Source organism: Patagioenas fasciata, chromosome 18 (assembly GCF_037038585.1).
Source record: "Patagioenas fasciata isolate bPatFas1 chromosome 18, bPatFas1.hap1, whole genome shotgun sequence".
NCBI classification, from domain to species: Eukaryota; Metazoa; Chordata; class Aves; order Columbiformes; family Columbidae; genus Patagioenas; species Patagioenas fasciata.
Genome location: NC_092537.1, coordinates 14289456 through 14305674, shown reverse-complemented (window position 1 = coordinate 14305674; position 16219 = coordinate 14289456). Strand labels below are relative to the sequence as shown.

Below are 16219 nucleotides of genomic sequence, written 5' to 3'. Positions count from 1 at the left end.
CTGACAACTTCACAGAGGTCACTGGTTCCCCCTGTGTCCCTGCTTGCATCCCCGGGGAGCCAGACCCTGCAGTCCCCTTGCTGGTCTCCATCTCAGGCTGTGTCCCACGTCCCTTTGGCCCCAGTGCTGAGCTCTTCCTGGCCCGGGTGTCCGTGGCCACCTGGGTGGGCTCGGCGGGGGCAGACTGGCCCCCAGCGCCCTCCTGGGAAGAAGAGGCAAAGGGCAGCAGGGTTACTGGCAGCTGGGCAGCCGTGAGGACAGACCCCAGAACCCCCCGCCGTGTCCCCAGCCCCTGTCCCCAAACCACCACCTCGCGGGGCCAAACTCGTGTTGAACATGAGAGCCCAAATGCCTGGCCATTGTGATGAAGTTATCCACGGGATGGGAGGTGCTGAGGGTCCCTCCTGCCTTTCCCGCTTTACCACCTACAGTGCAGCTGGTGACACCTCAAATGTTGTGGCAGTCCCTGCAGAGCCTGCCCAGATGCAAAATACAATCGGACAGGTCACAGGGAATGAAATCTCATTTCACTGAATTAAATATCCTCAGTTTTAATTGCAGAGAGAGTGGCTTTATCCGTGTTGTGTACTCAATCAAACTCTCCCGACGTTTAATCCTTTCCTTTCCCCACGGCACAGTGGCCTCGGAGGCGATTCCCCTTCGTGGCAGATGTGCAGTGACTGGCTCACGAGTGCACCAGCACCTGGGAACCTGGGCTGAAAACAAGGCCAAAGTGCCTGGTTTAGGATGCCTTTCCCTGCGGCTGATCAAGGCAGACGGATGTCTTTGGAGAGGGAGCTGTTCTGAAGGGATTTCTTCTGCCTCTCTCGACTGCTGGCACGAGCCAGCGGCTGCTGACCAGGAAACCTCCAGCTGGGGCCAGTGACAAGTGCTGCTCTTCTCCCGCTCAGCTCTGATGTGGTCGAGGGGGATCAGCCCTGCGAGGAGGGAAATGCTGGAGGTGACACCAGGACCTGGGGGGTTCAGCTGGAGAACGGGAGCTGAGGGGAGACCTTCTGATCTCTGAACTGCCTGAAAGGAGCCTGGAGCCGGGGGGGGCGGGCTCTGCTCCCCAGGAACAAGCGACGGGACAAGAGGAAATGGCCTCAAGTAGCGCCAGGGGAGGTTGAGGTTGGATGTGGGGAACAATTCCTTAACAGAAAAGGCTGCCGGGCATTGGGACATCATCCCCTCCGGCTGCCATTTTACCAGGCAGCTCCTTTGAGCCTTATTCTGGGGAACACATACACAGAAACCCTGAATCCTTGATTTGAGTTCATTTAATGATTTTTCCAGGATCTTACAGCCATGCAGTTGGCACGGTGCTGTGCGCAGAGTCTGCAGGTGGAGCCGCCCCACCACCCTGGACCAGAGAATCCCAAGCGGGTGACGGAGAGGACGCTCGGCACAAAGCGCCTCTGCCCCGAGATGCCAGCACGAGGCAGGAGGGTCCGTCCTCCCGTCCCGCCACCCTGCGGGGGCCACAGTCCCCAGAGTCAAAACACGGAAGGATAAGCCCAGCCCTTCCCACCAGTGCAGAGCAGAGCACCTCGAGGGGAGGCCCGGCCCCAGTAAATGCCGTACGTGGGCTCCTTGCTGTCTCGCTATCTGTCCAGGTCCTCAGGGGCTGGTGGCGCGGGAACTTCACCTGGGGAGGATGGTAAACGGGCGGCCGCACAAATTCAACCACGGGCTCTGTCCTGTCTGTCAAGGGGTGACACAGAGCGTTAGCGAGATGGCGCAGACCCGAACCCCAGGGCCTGCCGTCGCTAACAAGGCCCCCCCCCACCCACCAGGGCTGGTCGAGCACGCCCTGGTGAAGGCCCTCAGTGTTATTTTAAAATGCTCATTCAGAATGGGCTTTTAAGAGGTTGTCTCCTCAGGCTGCTGTTAGTTTGGGGGAGGATGGCTCTGGAAGCGCCCAGTCTGTGCTGTAACAGCTCCCAGACAAGTGCCGGGACCAAGCAGGAGCCCACGGGCACAGCTCGTGCACCGGCCCTGTGCCTCAGCCCAGGGCTGCGTCACGGCTCCCCCAGCCCCCCGCACGGGCCATTTCTCACTGAGGAGCTGATGGGAGACCCAGGTAACGCAGCTGTCCCGCTGGCACTGTTGAGACGCCAGCCCTGCCGGGGTCACGGCATCCTCGTGCTTTCTGTACAACTCAAACGTGCTCAAGGTTCACACCTTGAGCCTGTGGCTGGAAACAAGACACAAGCACAAGAGCTGAGGCGATTCTCTTTTCTTGCAGCACTCTGGCAGGCAGCTACTTCCCCACAGCACCCCAGAGTCTGTGAAACAGAGGTGGAAAACCAAGGCACACCAAAACTTCTCCCAGCTTCCCCAGCCCTCTGCACATTTCTGCTCCAGGCAGGAAAAAAACCCCACTTTCTTAACAGCCTGGTTTAAAGCAACAGGACAGCACAGTGCTTGCAGGGCTGGGATTGTGGCTTCAGGCGACACACAAACTCAGAGCAGCCCTGAACAACCCTGCAGACTCCAAGGAACTTGCTCTCCTCCAGCAGTAACGACCTTGTCATCAGAACATGCAAGAACAGCCTGGCCAAGAGAGCGTGAACCGCCCAGCATCAGCCCCAAAGTGAGAACCCCAGCAGCTCAAGACCACCCAGCAATCCTTTCCTAGCACAAGAGTAACTCATTCTTATAGGACGGAGCTTCAAATGAGGAGCAAAGAACTCAACAGATGAAATTTCAAGATTAAAGGGACTTCTCAGTCAGCTGCTTCACCGTGCCTCGGTTTCCCAGAGCGAGCAGTGGCAGCTAATGCACCTGCCAGGCAGACTGCCGAGGGAGAGGAGTCTGGGGGGAAACAGAAGGCGGGAGTCAGGGAATTATCCTTGGTGTCATCTCAAGGCACATCAGGGATAAGAGGGTCATTAGGGGCAGTCAGCATGGCTTTACCAAGGGGAAGTCATGCTTGACCAACCTCATAGCCTTTTATGAGAATGTGACAAGGTGGATGGATGATGGCAGAGCGGTGGATGTGGTCTACCTTGACTTCAGTAAAGCCTTTGACACAGTCCCTCACAGCATCCTCACAGCTAAATTGAGGAGGTGTGGTCTAGACAATAGAGTAGTGAGGTGGGTTGCAAACTGGCTTAAAGAGAGAAGCCAGAGAGTGGTGGTCAATGGTGCGGAGTCCAGTTGGAGGCCAGTATCTAGTGGAGTGCCTCAGGGGTCAGTACTGGGGCCAATATTATTCAATATATTCATTAACGATTTAGACGAGGGAATTGAGTGTACTATCCGCAAGTTTGTTGATGACACTAAGGTGGGAGGAGTGGCTGACACGCCAGAAGGCTGTGCTGCCATCCAGAGACCTGGACAGGCTGGAGAGTTGGGTGGGGGATAACCTGATGGAATTTAGCAAGGGAAAGTGTAGAGTCCTGCATCTGGGCAGGGACAATCCCAAGTTCCAGTATAGGTTGGGGAATGACCTATTAGAGAGCAGTGTAGGGGAACGGGACCTGGGGGTCCTGGTGGACAACAGGATGACCATGAGCCAGCACTGGGCCCTTGTGGCCAGGAAGGCCAATGGCATCCTTGGGTGTATTACAAGGGGGGTGGTCAGTAGATCGAGAGAGGTCCTCCTTCCCCTCTACTCCGCCCTGGTGAGACCCCATCTGGAATATTGTGTCCAGTTCTGGGCCCCTCAGTTCAAGAAGGACAGGGAACTGCTGGAGAGGGTCCAGCGTAGGGCAACAAAGATGATTAAGGGAGTGGAGCACCTCCCTTATGAAGAAAGGCTGAGGGAGCTGGGGCTCTGTAGTCTGGAGAAGAGGAGACTGAGGGGTGACCTTATTAATGTTTATAAATATATAAAGGGTGAGTGCCACGAGGGTGGAGTCAGGCTCTTCTCAGTGGCAAACAATGATAGGACAAGGGGCAATGGGATCAAGCTGGAACACAAGAGGTTCCACTTAAATTTGAGAAAGAACTTCTTCACAGTGAGGGTAACAGAGCACTGGAACAGGCTGCCCAGGGAGGTTGTGGAGTCTCCTTCCCTGGAGACATTCAGAGCCCGCCTGGACACCTTCCTGTGCGACCTCACCTAGGCGTTCCTGCTCCAGCAGGGGGATTGGACTGGATGAGCTTCTGAGGTCCCTTCCAATCCCAAACATACTGTGATACTGTGATACTGTGATACTGTGAATTGCTTCCACTACACTGCGACACCGGTCCTGCCTCAACTCTCAACCGCCAGAGCTTTGGGGAAGCTACAATCTTTCCTGCATATGTAACACATCCCTACTCGGATGCTACGGCATCGTCTCTGCCTGTGCAGCCAAAAGAAACAGGAGCGAACCAACAGCAGAGGGAAAAGATCCCGTTTAAACACGTTCTTTGTAAAGAACCTGCTACTCACCTGGATTTGTGAGCAGCACAGTCCGCAGGGAGCCTTTATCTGCTGCGGATGACACCGCGGGGGAACTGGAAGCCTGAATGAGGAACACAAACAGAACATCAATCACTGAAACCACAGATTCCATTAAGACCAGGTCATGATTTCCATGGCAACGAACACGAACCGGGCATGGGCACGGGCAGGACCCAGCACAGACCAGGCACGGCCACAACACCAAGTCATCCAGCTCCACCTGAGAGGCCCCGGAGCCTTAAGAAACACCAGCCTGCTGACAGACAGCCATCCTGTTGCAAAGCTCTGTCTTTATCACGTCCAAGAAACACGTTTGGATCATCACAGAGGAAATACCCTTCTAAACAAAATCCCCCGGGGCAGACAATGCCCATCAGGAGCGTCTGAGAAAACCACAGAGGCTTCCCGTGGGGCCAAGGCTGTGCCCCGCTCCCCCCACACTCCTCTGACGGAGTCACCATGTTCCCATAGCAGACCGGCACGGCGTGCTCGTCTTCCTGGCTGTGCTCCACCCTCAAGGTGAGCCGGGGGGCAACGCGGCCCCTCGGAACAAGTCACGAAACACCGCGCAGTGCTCGGCCACGCGCTGCTTGTGGAACGGGCCGCTGCTCTTCTCCCACTCAGCTCTGAGCTCGCCGAGGGGGATCAGCGCTGCGAGGAGAGGGAAACGCTGGAGGTGACACCGGGGGACCCAGCGCGGCCGGGGCGGAGAGGGGGTGGCGGGACACAGGCCTGTCCGGAGCCACGCTGCGCCTTCCATCTCCGCATTCTGGCGGTTCTCCCTCCGGATCTTCTTTCTTGCCTTGATTTCCTTTGCCCGCAGCAGCTTCTCACGCGGCAGGCTGATGTCGGTCTTTGGCTCCTCAGACAGGGCTGGAAAAATCACCTACGTGACAAATTCCAGTACCCAAAACACCCAAACACAAAACGCCTGCAGAGCGTTAGAGAGGCTGTGAAAGAGACGCAAACTCCAAGACAGCAGAGACTCGAATCTACCGCCTCTGCCTTCCCTCGGCACCTCCACGCGTCTGCCGCCTCCTCCCCCCCAGCTCATCGCACCCCCAGACCCAGCGGTTTCCCAGCCGAGGAGCAGCTCTGGTCTCTGCGGCTGCTCTGCAGCCAAACTGGGTTATTTGCTGCAAGGGGTCTAAAGCTCTGGTTCCTGCTCTGGCTCCTCTGACACTACCGGGTTTAGGAAGAGAGGAAACGGCCTCAAGTTGCCCCAGGGGACGTTGAGGTTGGATCCTGGGAACAATTTCTTCCCAGAAAGGGCTACCCAGGGCAGCGGCGGAGTCGCCCTCCCTGGAGGGGTTGAACAGACATGGAGATGCGGTTCTCAGGGACACGGGGCAGTGCCGGGGGTAGGTTATGGTTGGACTCGATGGTCTTGAGGGTCTTTTCCAACCAAATGATTCTATGATTCCAAGGAATCACTTCTCTACTCCGCTCCACGTCTCTTGGCGGGTCCTGGCCAGCCTCCCTCCTCCCAGAAAACTGCCATCCGGTTCCCTGAAACTTTCGGGCTCTGCAAACTTCTACATCAGCAAAGAGCCAACCTTGTGCCAAAGCCCCTCATCAGCTCTTTACAGGGTGCAGTCTGGGGCAAAATGCAGCCCCAGCAACAGCTTTCTCGACCTCCGGCAGCAAAAGCCCGCACGGCGCAGCTCCTCGGGCGAGCACCTGGCTGGGGCTGCTGTGCTGCCGGGCCGTCTGCCCCCAGCGCGGCTCCCTGCTCTCCTCCTCCACCAGCCTCCAGCACCGACTGAAACTGCAGCGTTTTTCCAGCACTTCTAAGTTGCTGACGTCAATGCCCTCGTTGGGCAGTGGCCCCAGCCGCTGGGAATGGAGAGTGAAGAGAAGCTGCTCAATTCATGTACACCGTGATTCACTTACAAAACACGCACCCATCGTTAACCAATGACACGGTAAATGCTTTCTGAGCACCTGCAAAACGAGGAGAGGATGGGCCATAGAATCCCAGAATGTCGGGGGTTGAAGGGCCCTGGAAAGCTCATCCAGTGCAATCCCCCCATGGAGCCGAACACCCAGCTGAGGTTCCACAGGAAGGGGTCCAGGCGGGTTTGAATGGCTGCAGAGAAGGAGACTCCACAGCCTCCCTGGGCAGCCTGGGCCAGGCTCTGCCACCCTCACCAGGAACAAGTTTCTTCTCAGATTTCAGTGGAACCTCCTGTGTTCCAGTTTGCACCCATTGCCCCTTGTCCTGTCACTGGTTGTCACCCAGAAGAGCCTGGCTCCATCCTCCTGACACTCCCCTTTCCATATTGATCCCCAGGAATGAGTCCCCCCTCAGTGTCCTCTTCTCCAGCTCCAGAGCCCCAGCTCCCTCAGCCTTTCCTCACACGGGAGATGCTCCACTCCCTTCAGCATCTTGGTGCTGCGCTGGACTCTCTCCAGCAGTTCCCTGTCCTTCTGGAGCTGAGGGGCCACAACTGGACACAAATTCCCGAGAGAGCCCGGGAAGAGCCGGAGCCACCCCCGCCTCCCCGAGCCGGCCACGCCAGGAATTCAGCCGCCCGAGCGCTCTCCCCGCCACGCCGCAAGCGGCTCCCGCTGCCCGCGCAGGGGAACCGGGGCTCCCCGGCCCGGGACTCACCGGCCGTGCCGAACGCCCGCCCGCTCCGGACGCCGCTCAGCGCCGCGCTCGCCAGCGGCACCGCCATGCTGCGCGCCGCCCGCACTGGAAGGGCCCCGTTCCCATAGCGACGGGGGCTGCGCCGCGCGGGGTCCGGCCCGCAAGGCCCCGCAGCCGTAGCAACGGGTCTGTCTACCGCAGCGCCGGGCTGGGAATGCCCCGCTGCCGCAGCGACGGGGCTGGTTAGCGCGGAGCCTGCCTAGAAGCGTCCCCACAGCCCCGCGGGACGGGCTCTGCCCTCCCCGGGAACCCCTCCCCATCGCCGGCCTTGCTGCTCCGACCGGGCAGAGCCCGCGGAAGGCACCGGAGAGGCCCCGCTGTCACCCCGGGGTACCCGGGCGGGAGGTGAAGCCCAGCACAAGAGCCAGGGGCTTTTCAGAAATCGGCCCAACAAGGAAAAGCTGCGGTTGCCAGACCCAAGGACCCGGGGCAACTGATTTCTGCCCTCAAATTCTGGCTCCATCCTTCCAGGTCAAACTGGCAGTTTCTCCAACCACCGCGTGTGGTTTTCGGCTCCAGAGAAGGACGAGTATTTCCTTCCCAGCTCCATCAGCAAAGCAGTGCCACACGCAGATTCACGTGCGCAAACTGTCACAGGAACGTTCTTGACCCCAGGTTTCCTGTATCAGAGTCTCAGAGGTTTGCGCTTTAAAAAGATACTTTAATTAGGAGATAAAAAACAACTTAAAAGGTACAGCACAGAAACAGTCCAGGCTGGGGGCCTCTCAGGCGAAAGAGCCTTGGGCTTTTAAAGCCCTTTCTCTACGAAAGCCTCTCAGAAATGGTGGTCGGGAGCAGGGAGGACGGCCGGGGCGCTGGGAGAGGTGAAGCGCAGTAGGGCACTTTCCTCGGGATCGCCAGAAATAACTGCGTAACCTCAAAGAAATCGTGGTGCGGAGAAGGGCGGAAGGACGGACAGGATGCTGACAGACGTGAAGTGGTGTATGGCGCTTTCTTCAGGGACTCCAAGAGGATCTTCTCCTTTTCTAAGTCATCATCCCCCTGAGAAGAGAGGAAGGATGCGTGGGAATGATCCCAGGCAGTGCCACAGGAACAGGGTGAAGTCCAGGGTGTTGCTCACCAGCAAGAGAAGCATCCCAAAGCCTCCCTCGTGCCATGTCCCCCATGAAGGGGACCCCTCCCCGTGCTCCTCCAGAGCCCAGACCCTCGCAGTCTGAGCAAGACCCGCAGGGGAAGCCTCCAAGAGCGTCCCTGCCTGGGGAAAGACCCAGCGGGACCTGGCGGCACAGGACGGGGACACCACAAAGCCAGGGCAAACGGGCTTTAGCTCACCTGCCAGCATCCCAAGCCTCCAGAGGCACAGGTACAAGTGCAGTTTACCGTAACCCTAAGCCTGACCCTAACCCTAACCCAACAGAAAGTGGCAAGTCCCTTCCCACCCGCAGTGCGCGGAAGCCTCACCCAGGGTGCTGGAGAGACCCTCGGTCGGGGCACCGAGGCCCTGGGCTGCGGTCAGCGGTGTCACAGGGCGGACGGGCAGCTCCTGGCGGGGCTGTTCACGCCGTCTCTCTGGTGAGCCGTGCTCAGCCGCTGCTGCGCCGTCTCTGGGGGAAAGGGAGAGAGAGAAGCTGTCAGAAAAGCTTCAGGGCTTGGGCACCGTGGCCCCAGGCCCAGTGGGGAGGGTGAGGAGACACCTCCCTGATGCAGACGCTGCTGCTGCTGCTGCTCCAGCTGCTCCTGCTGCTGCTCCAGCTGCTCCTCGCGTGGCCGCTTTGGGTGCAGAGCGACAGCCCCCGGTTCTGCAGGTCGCTGCGCAAGTTCTCCGTGTTCTCGATGAAGACCCAACGACCTTGGCCAACCGATTTCTGCCCTCAAAGACGGACTCCGTCATTCCAGGTCAAATTTCCAGTTTCTACCACCGCTGCATGTTGGTTTTCACATCAAATCTCCATAATTAGCAGTTGCAAAATGCTTTGAGATAGTGCTACAAAAATAGAGGCAGTTGAAAGAAGGGCAGAACATCTACTATCAGCATGTGGTTAGTTAGTACTACTTGGTTTTGTCCTCAGAGCAGTATCACTATCTTCTCCTTTGAGTTCCTATTAACCAAGAGAACGGTGTCAGCGTTGGGGATGGCACAGAGGCGAAAGGAGTTTCTGCAGGGCAGTGAAAGAAGGATGTGCTGGAAAACACCAAGATGCCTTCTGGAAAGCCGAAGGAAGCAGAGGCTCCAGAGAAGGACGAGTGACTTCCTGCAGTTTGGACTGCTGATGGAGTGCGCGTAAAGAAACCAGATGGTAAAGCCATGGAGTTAGCGCAGGGGTGGAGAGGAATCAATAACATGAAGCCTTACACATTGTTAACCAAATGATGGTTATGTTATTGAACCAACGTCAGCAAACTCTGTCTTGCAGTACGTTACGGGAAACCGTATCGGAACACAGCAAAACTCACTGGGGAGCTGATGCTCTATCCCAACACCTGATTAAAAGGAAAGAGCGAATTGATGTAGTATTTGGAACCAAGTGACCCAGCAATGTGAACTCTGTCTGGCAAACAAACTTAATACGATAAATATGGTACAAATGCGAACAATTAGAAAAGGAGATGTAGCAGGACAACATTAGCAACCAGATTTCTCCAAACTCCCTGGAAAAGGGGGTTTGCTGGTGTTAACAGAGACCTCCTCAGGTTGGCCAGAAGCATCCCCTGCCCAACCAGTAAAGCTGGGAAAGTATCTAAAGCTTTGCTAAATGAGACCGTACCCCGATTTGGGGTCCCCGCTCTGATGTCCTCTGCTAGAGGACAGGTGAGTTCAAGCCACAGCAGCTTCTACTGGATCTTTAGGCACTAAAGAGCGTAACTTTTTAGAGTCACTGAGATCAACGCTGAGAGAACTGGAAAGCGGCAGGCAGGTCCTACCGGTTCTGACATCTCTTTCTTACCCGCTGCTTTCTTCACCCTTGAACAGTGAATCCAGGCAGGTTGTTCTTTAATCTTGATGGCGCTAAAGGCCGCCAGCAGCAGCTGGAACAGTCCATTCCACTTCTCAAGGCTGACATGAAAAAGCTTTCACAGAAACTTCATCTATTGGCTTGAAAGAAGACACTTCAGTTTTCCTTGGCTCGAGGCTTCCCTCTCCTTCTGAGCAGCGCTACAGGTGGTGCTTGATGCTACTTCCACTTAGTTTCCTGGCAAATGCTGTTTATCTGCGGTTCCATTAAATGATTCATTTTCTTTTCTACCTGCCCACTTGCTTAAGGCTCGCAGGGAGTCTGCAACTGCCAATCGATCTCTAATGCTTTACTGACTTGCAGCACTACCTGTGCAACAAAAGGGGGCCCTCTAGCAGAGGACATCACAGCGGGTACCCCAAATCGGGGTACGGTCTCATTTAACACAGCTTTAGTTACTGTTCTAGCTTTACTGGTTGGGCAGGGGATGCTTCTGGCCAACCTGAGAAGGTCTCTGTTAACGCACTGCAAGGCAGAGTTTACTGATGCTGGTTCGAGGAGGCAGCCGTCCGGGCTCAGAGACGTCCCTCTCATTTCTCTCTCTGTCTTCCCAGCCGCTCGTCTCGCAGTATCGGCTGCCAATTTATTTCCAGTTTCCTGGTCAGTGTCTCCTTCTCGATGCTCCTTGAAATGCACGATGGCAACTTTTCGAGTAGCAGCGCAGCTTCTGACAACTGGAGTACCACGTTTAATCTCTTCTCCTTGTGCTGTTAATAAACGTGGCCCTTTTCAAATGCTCCATGGGCACGCACCACTCCCAAAGCACACTTGGAATGTGTCCAAATGTTAATCTTCTTCTCTTTGGATAACTCTAAGGCTGGTGCATGTGCAGCTGTCCGGGCAGAAGTCCCAGGAGACAAAGGTTTGCCTTCGATTACCTCGTGGGTAGTTGTTAGGGCATCCCCAGCTCTATGTACTCCTTGCTTTACAAAGCTGCTTCCATCAGAGAACCAGGAGTCTTCGGCGTCTTCCGTGGGCTGTTCCTTTAAATCCCGCCTGCTGGAGGAAACAGCTCCCATTGTTTCCAAGCAATCCTGGCCCACAGGCTCAGAAACAGAGCGGCTGAGGAAAGGGGCTGCAGTGACACTGTTGGTAACGACAACATTCACATCATCCAGTTCCACCAGTACCGCCTGGCATTCAGGAATCTCGAGGGAGATAACCCATGAGTGCCTTTTTGTTCCAGAACGGTTGGGACTGTATGGGACACTTCCACAGTCATTTTCTGTCCATGGTGAACTCAGGAGCTTCCTGTACAGCGAGTCCAAGAGCTGCCACAGCTCCACGACATCCAGGCCAGCCTTGGCTCACTGCATCTGATTGCTTAGGGAAGCAGCAGCCGCCCGGTTCTGAGCTCTCGATTGCCGTGCTGGAACACGCAGAGCAACGCTTTGCCTTTCGTGTGAGCGTAACTCCAATGGCTTGGTGATATCTGGGAGACCCAGGCTCTTTGTTTAGTTGTGCAAATGCCCTCAGACGCTTCTCTTGTCCAATTCAACTTGGCAGTCTCTTCGTTTGGCAGTTCATAGAAAGGCTTTACTAAAAGTCCATCATTATAAACTCAAAGTCTGCACCAACGTGTCCTCCTAAGAAACGCCCGGAGCTCTTTTACCGCTGCAGGTTCTGGTGTCCGGCAAACAGCTTCTTGTCGCTCCATCCCCAGCTCTGGTGCCCTCCGGAGATCTCGAATCCCAGATAAGTCACTTGGCGCTGGATCAGCTGGGCTTTCTGTTGGGAAGCTCGATACCCACTGCATCTCACCAAATTCAGCAAACTCGCAGTGCATTGCATACGGTCTTCTTTGGTTTCTGTGGCTGCTCTTTTATCTTGAATGTCACTTCACCTTGTTTGAATGTTATTGTTGCTTGCAATTGTTTTCCTAAGTCTCGTCTCCGTAACGGTTTTGGAGACCCAGGCATAGATAAGAACTTGGGAATTCCATTTTGTTTTCCCAGTTTCTCTTGGATTGGCTGTTGAAGAAAGCTTTGTCTTGTTGGCCAGCAGCTCCCACCAGAGGTGCAAAATCTTCATCTAACGGTATCAATTCCTGATTCAAAATGGAATCAGAAGTTCCAGTCTCAACTAAAATCTCAGCTTCTTTCCCCCGCTTTCCTCTTCTTTCTCCACAGCTTCACCACCCCGGAAGCTGAAGGCACATCATCTTCAATTCCACGCCCCGTGGGGACATACAGTCTTCTATCTCAGCCTCCCCTCTCATCAGGCGAGTTTTCTGTCTTATTCTACGTGCTGGACAACATGGTTTCAGCTTCTCCTGAGCTTTATTCTGCTCCCTTTGTAATGTGAACACAGCTGGATCCCGGGGTGGCAAGTGAATAGCGCGTTCTGTCTGCCACTCTGGGCGTTTTCGCAAAGTGAAAAACGTATCAGCGTCCATCACTTGACTGCACTCGCCTTCTCTCTTCAAGAAGAACGTTAACGCCGCACCGTTCAGAGTTTCATTCAGAGGCCGCTTTTCCTCATCATCTAATTTATACAATGGTGACTGATTATAATATGTCAGCAAGGTTTCTCTACTCACATTATCACCAGGTGGTTCCCCAGTCTCTTTCCTGTGAGCTACCATAAGGTTAGCATGAAGTTAGTTACAACGGATGAGTTTCCTACTATGAATTACTAGTCAAATGTAAGCTAAGCGCTCTGCTCCGAAACACCGTGTTCCTTGATCTTCCGGTCTCGTTGTCAGGCAGAAGGATTTAAAACTTGAAAAATACCCCCTCGTTTTGCAGGTGGTTAGAAAGCATTCACCACGTCGTTGGTTAATGACGGGTATGTCTTTGTAACTTAATCGCAGTCTGCATTAATTTAGCGTCTTCTCTGCAGTCCAGAGAGGGGAGGAGGGTCGGGATGCGGGCAGAGGTGAAGCGTTGTAGGGCGCTTTCCTCGGGATCTCCATAAATAACCGCATAACAGCAAAGAAACTGTCTGGGCTTGGGGCCTCTCAGCAGGAGGAGCATGAGACAAAAGAGACTTGGGCTTGTAAACCCCCCCAGTCTGTGCACCCGCTCTTCGCACATCCTTCATGAGCCTGTTGGTCCAGTGGTAATTTTGGGTCTGGGGCCTTGGTTGTTTCTTCTTGGATTCTCTTCCTCCATCTTCCAGGCAGTTTTTTCTCTGTCCGTATCTCGATGTGTCGAAGCATAGAATACAGCTAAAGGAATTTAAGGGAGCAAAATTCTTCTGCGACTGTCCTCCCTTTGTTTTTATTAAGCATCCTCACTAATGTGTCCAAACGAGCCCCTGAAGTCTCTAAGGCCTTTAACGCGTACCCACAGTCTCCCGTACGATGTTGCTACAAGTCACGACAGAAGCAGAGCTGACAGAATGGCCACTGGGGCAGAGCCTGATTAAAGGGTCCTGTAAGAAATGGGAGGCCGGAGAATGGAGGAGAGATCGACTACTTGCACGGGCGGAGATGCTTTCCTCAGGGCCTCCATAAATGCGTGTGTATACTCAATGTCATCGTCCGCAGGACGGGAGGAGGGCGGGGGGGTTGTTGACAGTCGTGCAGTGTTGTCTCATCCTTTCTTGAGGGGCTCCAAGAAGATGCTCTGCTTCTCTAACTGTTGTTCTCCTGAGAAGAGAGGAAGGATGCGTGGGATGGATCCCAGGCAGTGCCACAGAAACAGGGTGACAGTCCAGGGTGTTGCTCACCAACAAGAGAAGCATCCCAAAGCCTCCCTCGTGCCATGTCCCCCATGAAGGGGACGCCTCCCCGTGCTCTCCAGAGCCCAGACCCTCGCAGTCTGAGCAAGACCCGCAGGGGAAGCCTCCAAGAGCGTCCCTGCCTGGGGAAAGACCCAGCGGGGACCTGACGGCACAGGACGGGGACAGCACAAAGCCAGAGTCCAGCAGAGCCGGCGTCCCCCACCCAGGGATGGGCTGAGCAGAGGGCAACCCCTTCGAGCCAAGGACGACGTCCCAGCGCTCCCCCAGCGGCTCCGCAGCCCCTTCCAGCCGCGCTCTCCCCCCGCCTCACCTGCTGGGCCTGGAACTACAGCAGCTGCACCTGGGCGCTGTACATGGAGGCTAAGGAGGCCTTTTCCTGCTTCAGCTGTTCCTGCTCCTGCTCCAGCTGCTTCTGCTCCTGCTCAGGCTGCTGCTTCTCCTGCTTCAGCTGCTCCTGCTTCATCTGCTCCTGCTTCCTCTGCTCCTGCTGCTGCTTCCTCTGCTCCAACTGCTGCTTCACCTGTTCCTGCTGCTGCTTCAGCTGCAGCAGCAGGACCTGCAGCTTGTCCCGGAACTCGGTCTGCATCCTGCGTGCCTCCCGCAGGGCTCGCTCCCTCTCTGCGTGCTTCTGGGCCGAGAGCTGCAAGGCAGAGCGGGTGGGGAGGCTGGGGACAGGGAGCCTCGCTGCCCTGCGCTGAGGGTCCTCTGAGCATCCCCTTGTTCCCCTCCCGGCACAGGATTCACGACTTCAGGAGGGGTGTGAGACCCCGGCTGTGCTGCCGGCCTGTGCACGGCTGTGAACCGTGGCGCAGAAGCTCTGCTTACCTCCTTCGTGCTTCTGATCATCCCCTCCTGCTTCTGGACACGTCGCGCGGCCCCGATCACCTTCTCCTTCTCCAGCCTCAGCTCCTGCCAGGCCTGGTCCAGCCTCTGCCTGTCTCTCGCCAGCTGCTCCTCCTCGGCTTTCAGCTCCTGGCGCTGGATCTTCAGCTCTGCCCGCTCCTAGGGTGGGCACGGGGGAAACCGACGCATCACCTGCCCCGTCCTGGACACCATCTCCCGTCTTCCCAAGGGGAGGCAGAGCCCCTGTTGAGCTCCTCGTGTGGCCGCTTTGGGTGCAGAGCAGCAGCCCCCGGTGCTCCAGCAGAGCCCTCACCCACCCGCCTGTGGGGACCAGGAAATACCCAGCCTGAGTGGTCCTTTGCCACCCCGGCAGCCCTGAAAAATGCAGCTCTGCCGCACTGTCTGTGCCACATGTCCCCTCTGGACAGCCCTGGGGGGAGCAGAACCGGCTCCGGACACGTCCCCATGGCACGGGGAGGTTTTCCCTCACCCACCGTGGGGGTTTCCTCTCCCCAGACTCACAACAGAGGTGGCTGCGCCTGCCCTGGCTGCCCAAACCCCTCACGGGTAAAGGGGAGAGAAAGAGGCAACTGACGCTTCAGTCAAGAGCTGAAAGGGGCTGGTGGAGCCTGTTCCAGGGACTCCCCCATTCTCACCACCCCAAGTGACGTCTCTGTCACAGGAAGGCAGCGCTGAACGTCTCCCCGCTGAGCAGGACCCACGCGTGAGCCTGCCAGACGCTGCAGGGCCAGGCGCCGTTCACGGGCTCCAGGCCAGGGACCTCCTGCGGGCCAGAGAAACGCCCGGACCCAGCCAGGAGCCTGGCCCGGGCAGAGGACACAGCGTGGGCTCACCTGCTCCAGCAGCCGAGCCTGCTCGCCCAGCCTGGCCTGCGTGTTGGCCACCAGCTCCTGGACACGGCTCCGCTCCTCCTCCATGCCCCTCCTGCACATGTTCTGCAGGTCACTGGAGAACTTCTCCATCTTCTCAGTGATGCCGTTCAGAGACCTGGGCAGAGATCCGGGGGAGGGTCACCCTGGGGGACACACTTTGTCCCACTGTGAAGGAGAGGGGGACGTGTGCTGGGCCATGGGCCGGGCAGCCCTGCCCCGAACCTCTCGGGATCAGAGCAGAGCAGCAGGAAGACGCAGCCGCTGCTTCGGGGAGCACGGACAGATACTGAACAACAGCTCAGCGCCCCTGGGGGCAGCGGGTGGGAGAGAGGATGGTCCCTGTTCCTCCTGTGCTCTGGGCCTGGTTCCCCGGAGGACAGGGAACACCGTGGCCAGGGATCAACCTGGGCGCACGACACCGGCTGTCGGTACCTGGTGTGTGAAATGGTGCCGGTCAGCACATCCATCTCTCGCTCTTTCAGCCACATCGCGTGCTGGGGCTGCTCCTCGTGTTTCTTGCGCAGTTCCTCGACAGACTCCCTGCGGGACACGGGGAAGGAGCCCACCACGGGCTGTTACAAACTGGTGCTCCCCGTGACGGGCACCGTGGAAGAGGCTCGGTCGTGGGGCTGAGCACCAGGTCCCAGGAGCTGGTCTGTCACGGGGTATCACACGGGCTGCCTTCCCCATCTGGGATGGACCACATCTGGGGGTTATGGGCTTCTCTACCAACAACAGACTTCTCATTGACCCAAACTATGTGGACATCAGC

At 56.7% G+C, this 16219-nt stretch overlaps 2 protein-coding genes across 5 annotated transcripts; both read right to left on the bottom strand.

Annotated features, from left to right (window-relative positions):
* Positions 1-1264: 1264 nt before the first annotated feature.
* LOC136109401 (large ribosomal subunit protein mL38-like) lies at positions 1265-7609 on the bottom strand. 4 transcript variants are annotated; one of them, XM_071816557.1, is made up of 3 exons: positions 7011-7609; positions 4385-4457; positions 1265-1704 (listed from the first exon to the last, which is right to left on the bottom strand). In XM_071816557.1, exons 1-3 carry the CDS (start codon positions 7307-7309, stop codon positions 1645-1647), a joined length of 432 nt encoding a protein of 143 aa, XP_071672658.1. In that variant the 5' UTR covers positions 7310-7609; the 3' UTR covers positions 1265-1644. The 4 variants fall into 4 exon arrangements, 3 of the variants coding, with proteins under 3 accessions (XP_071672658.1, XP_071672657.1, XP_065708110.1); XM_071816556.1 differs by lacking the exon at positions 4385-4457 and having other exon boundaries at positions 7011-7605; XR_011741813.1 differs by lacking the exons at positions 1265-1704; positions 4385-4457; positions 7011-7609 and adding exons at positions 4472-5269; positions 5953-7004.
* Positions 7610-11632: 4023 nt separating this feature from the next.
* Positions 11633-15645, bottom strand: GOLGA6L9 (golgin A6 family like 9). The gene is made up of 4 exons (XM_071816378.1): positions 15409-15645; positions 14537-14713; positions 14268-14351; positions 11633-11752 (listed from the first exon to the last, which is right to left on the bottom strand). The coding sequence occupies exons 1-4, from the start codon at positions 15535-15537 to the stop codon at positions 11633-11635; spliced, it is 510 nt and encodes a 169-aa protein (XP_071672479.1). The 5' UTR covers positions 15538-15645.
* Between the last annotated feature and the right edge of the window lie 574 nt (positions 15646-16219).

Bases quoted from the DNA above. Each gene is read 5' to 3' on its own strand.
- GOLGA6L9 (XM_071816378.1), bottom strand. From the start codon at position 15,537: ATGGAGAAGTTCTCCAGTGACCTGCAGAACATGTGCAGGAGGGGCATG. The intron at 14,714-15,408 runs GTGAGCCCACGC...TGCCCACCCTAG, and splicing joins AGGCTCGGCTGCTGGAGCAG to GAGCGGGCAGAGCTGAAGAT. The intron at 14,352-14,536 runs GTAAGCAGAGCT...TCTGCCTTGCAG, and splicing joins TGATCAGAAGCACGAAGGAG to CTCTCGGCCCAGAAGCACGC.
- LOC136109401 (XM_071816556.1), bottom strand. From the start codon at position 7,077: ATGGCGGTGCCGCTGGCGAGCGCGGCGCTGAGCGGCGTCCGGAGCGGG. The intron at 1,705-7,010 runs GTGAGTCCCGGG...ACCCCTTGACAG, and splicing joins GCGGGCGTTCGGCACGGCCG to ACAGGACAGAGCCCGTGGTT.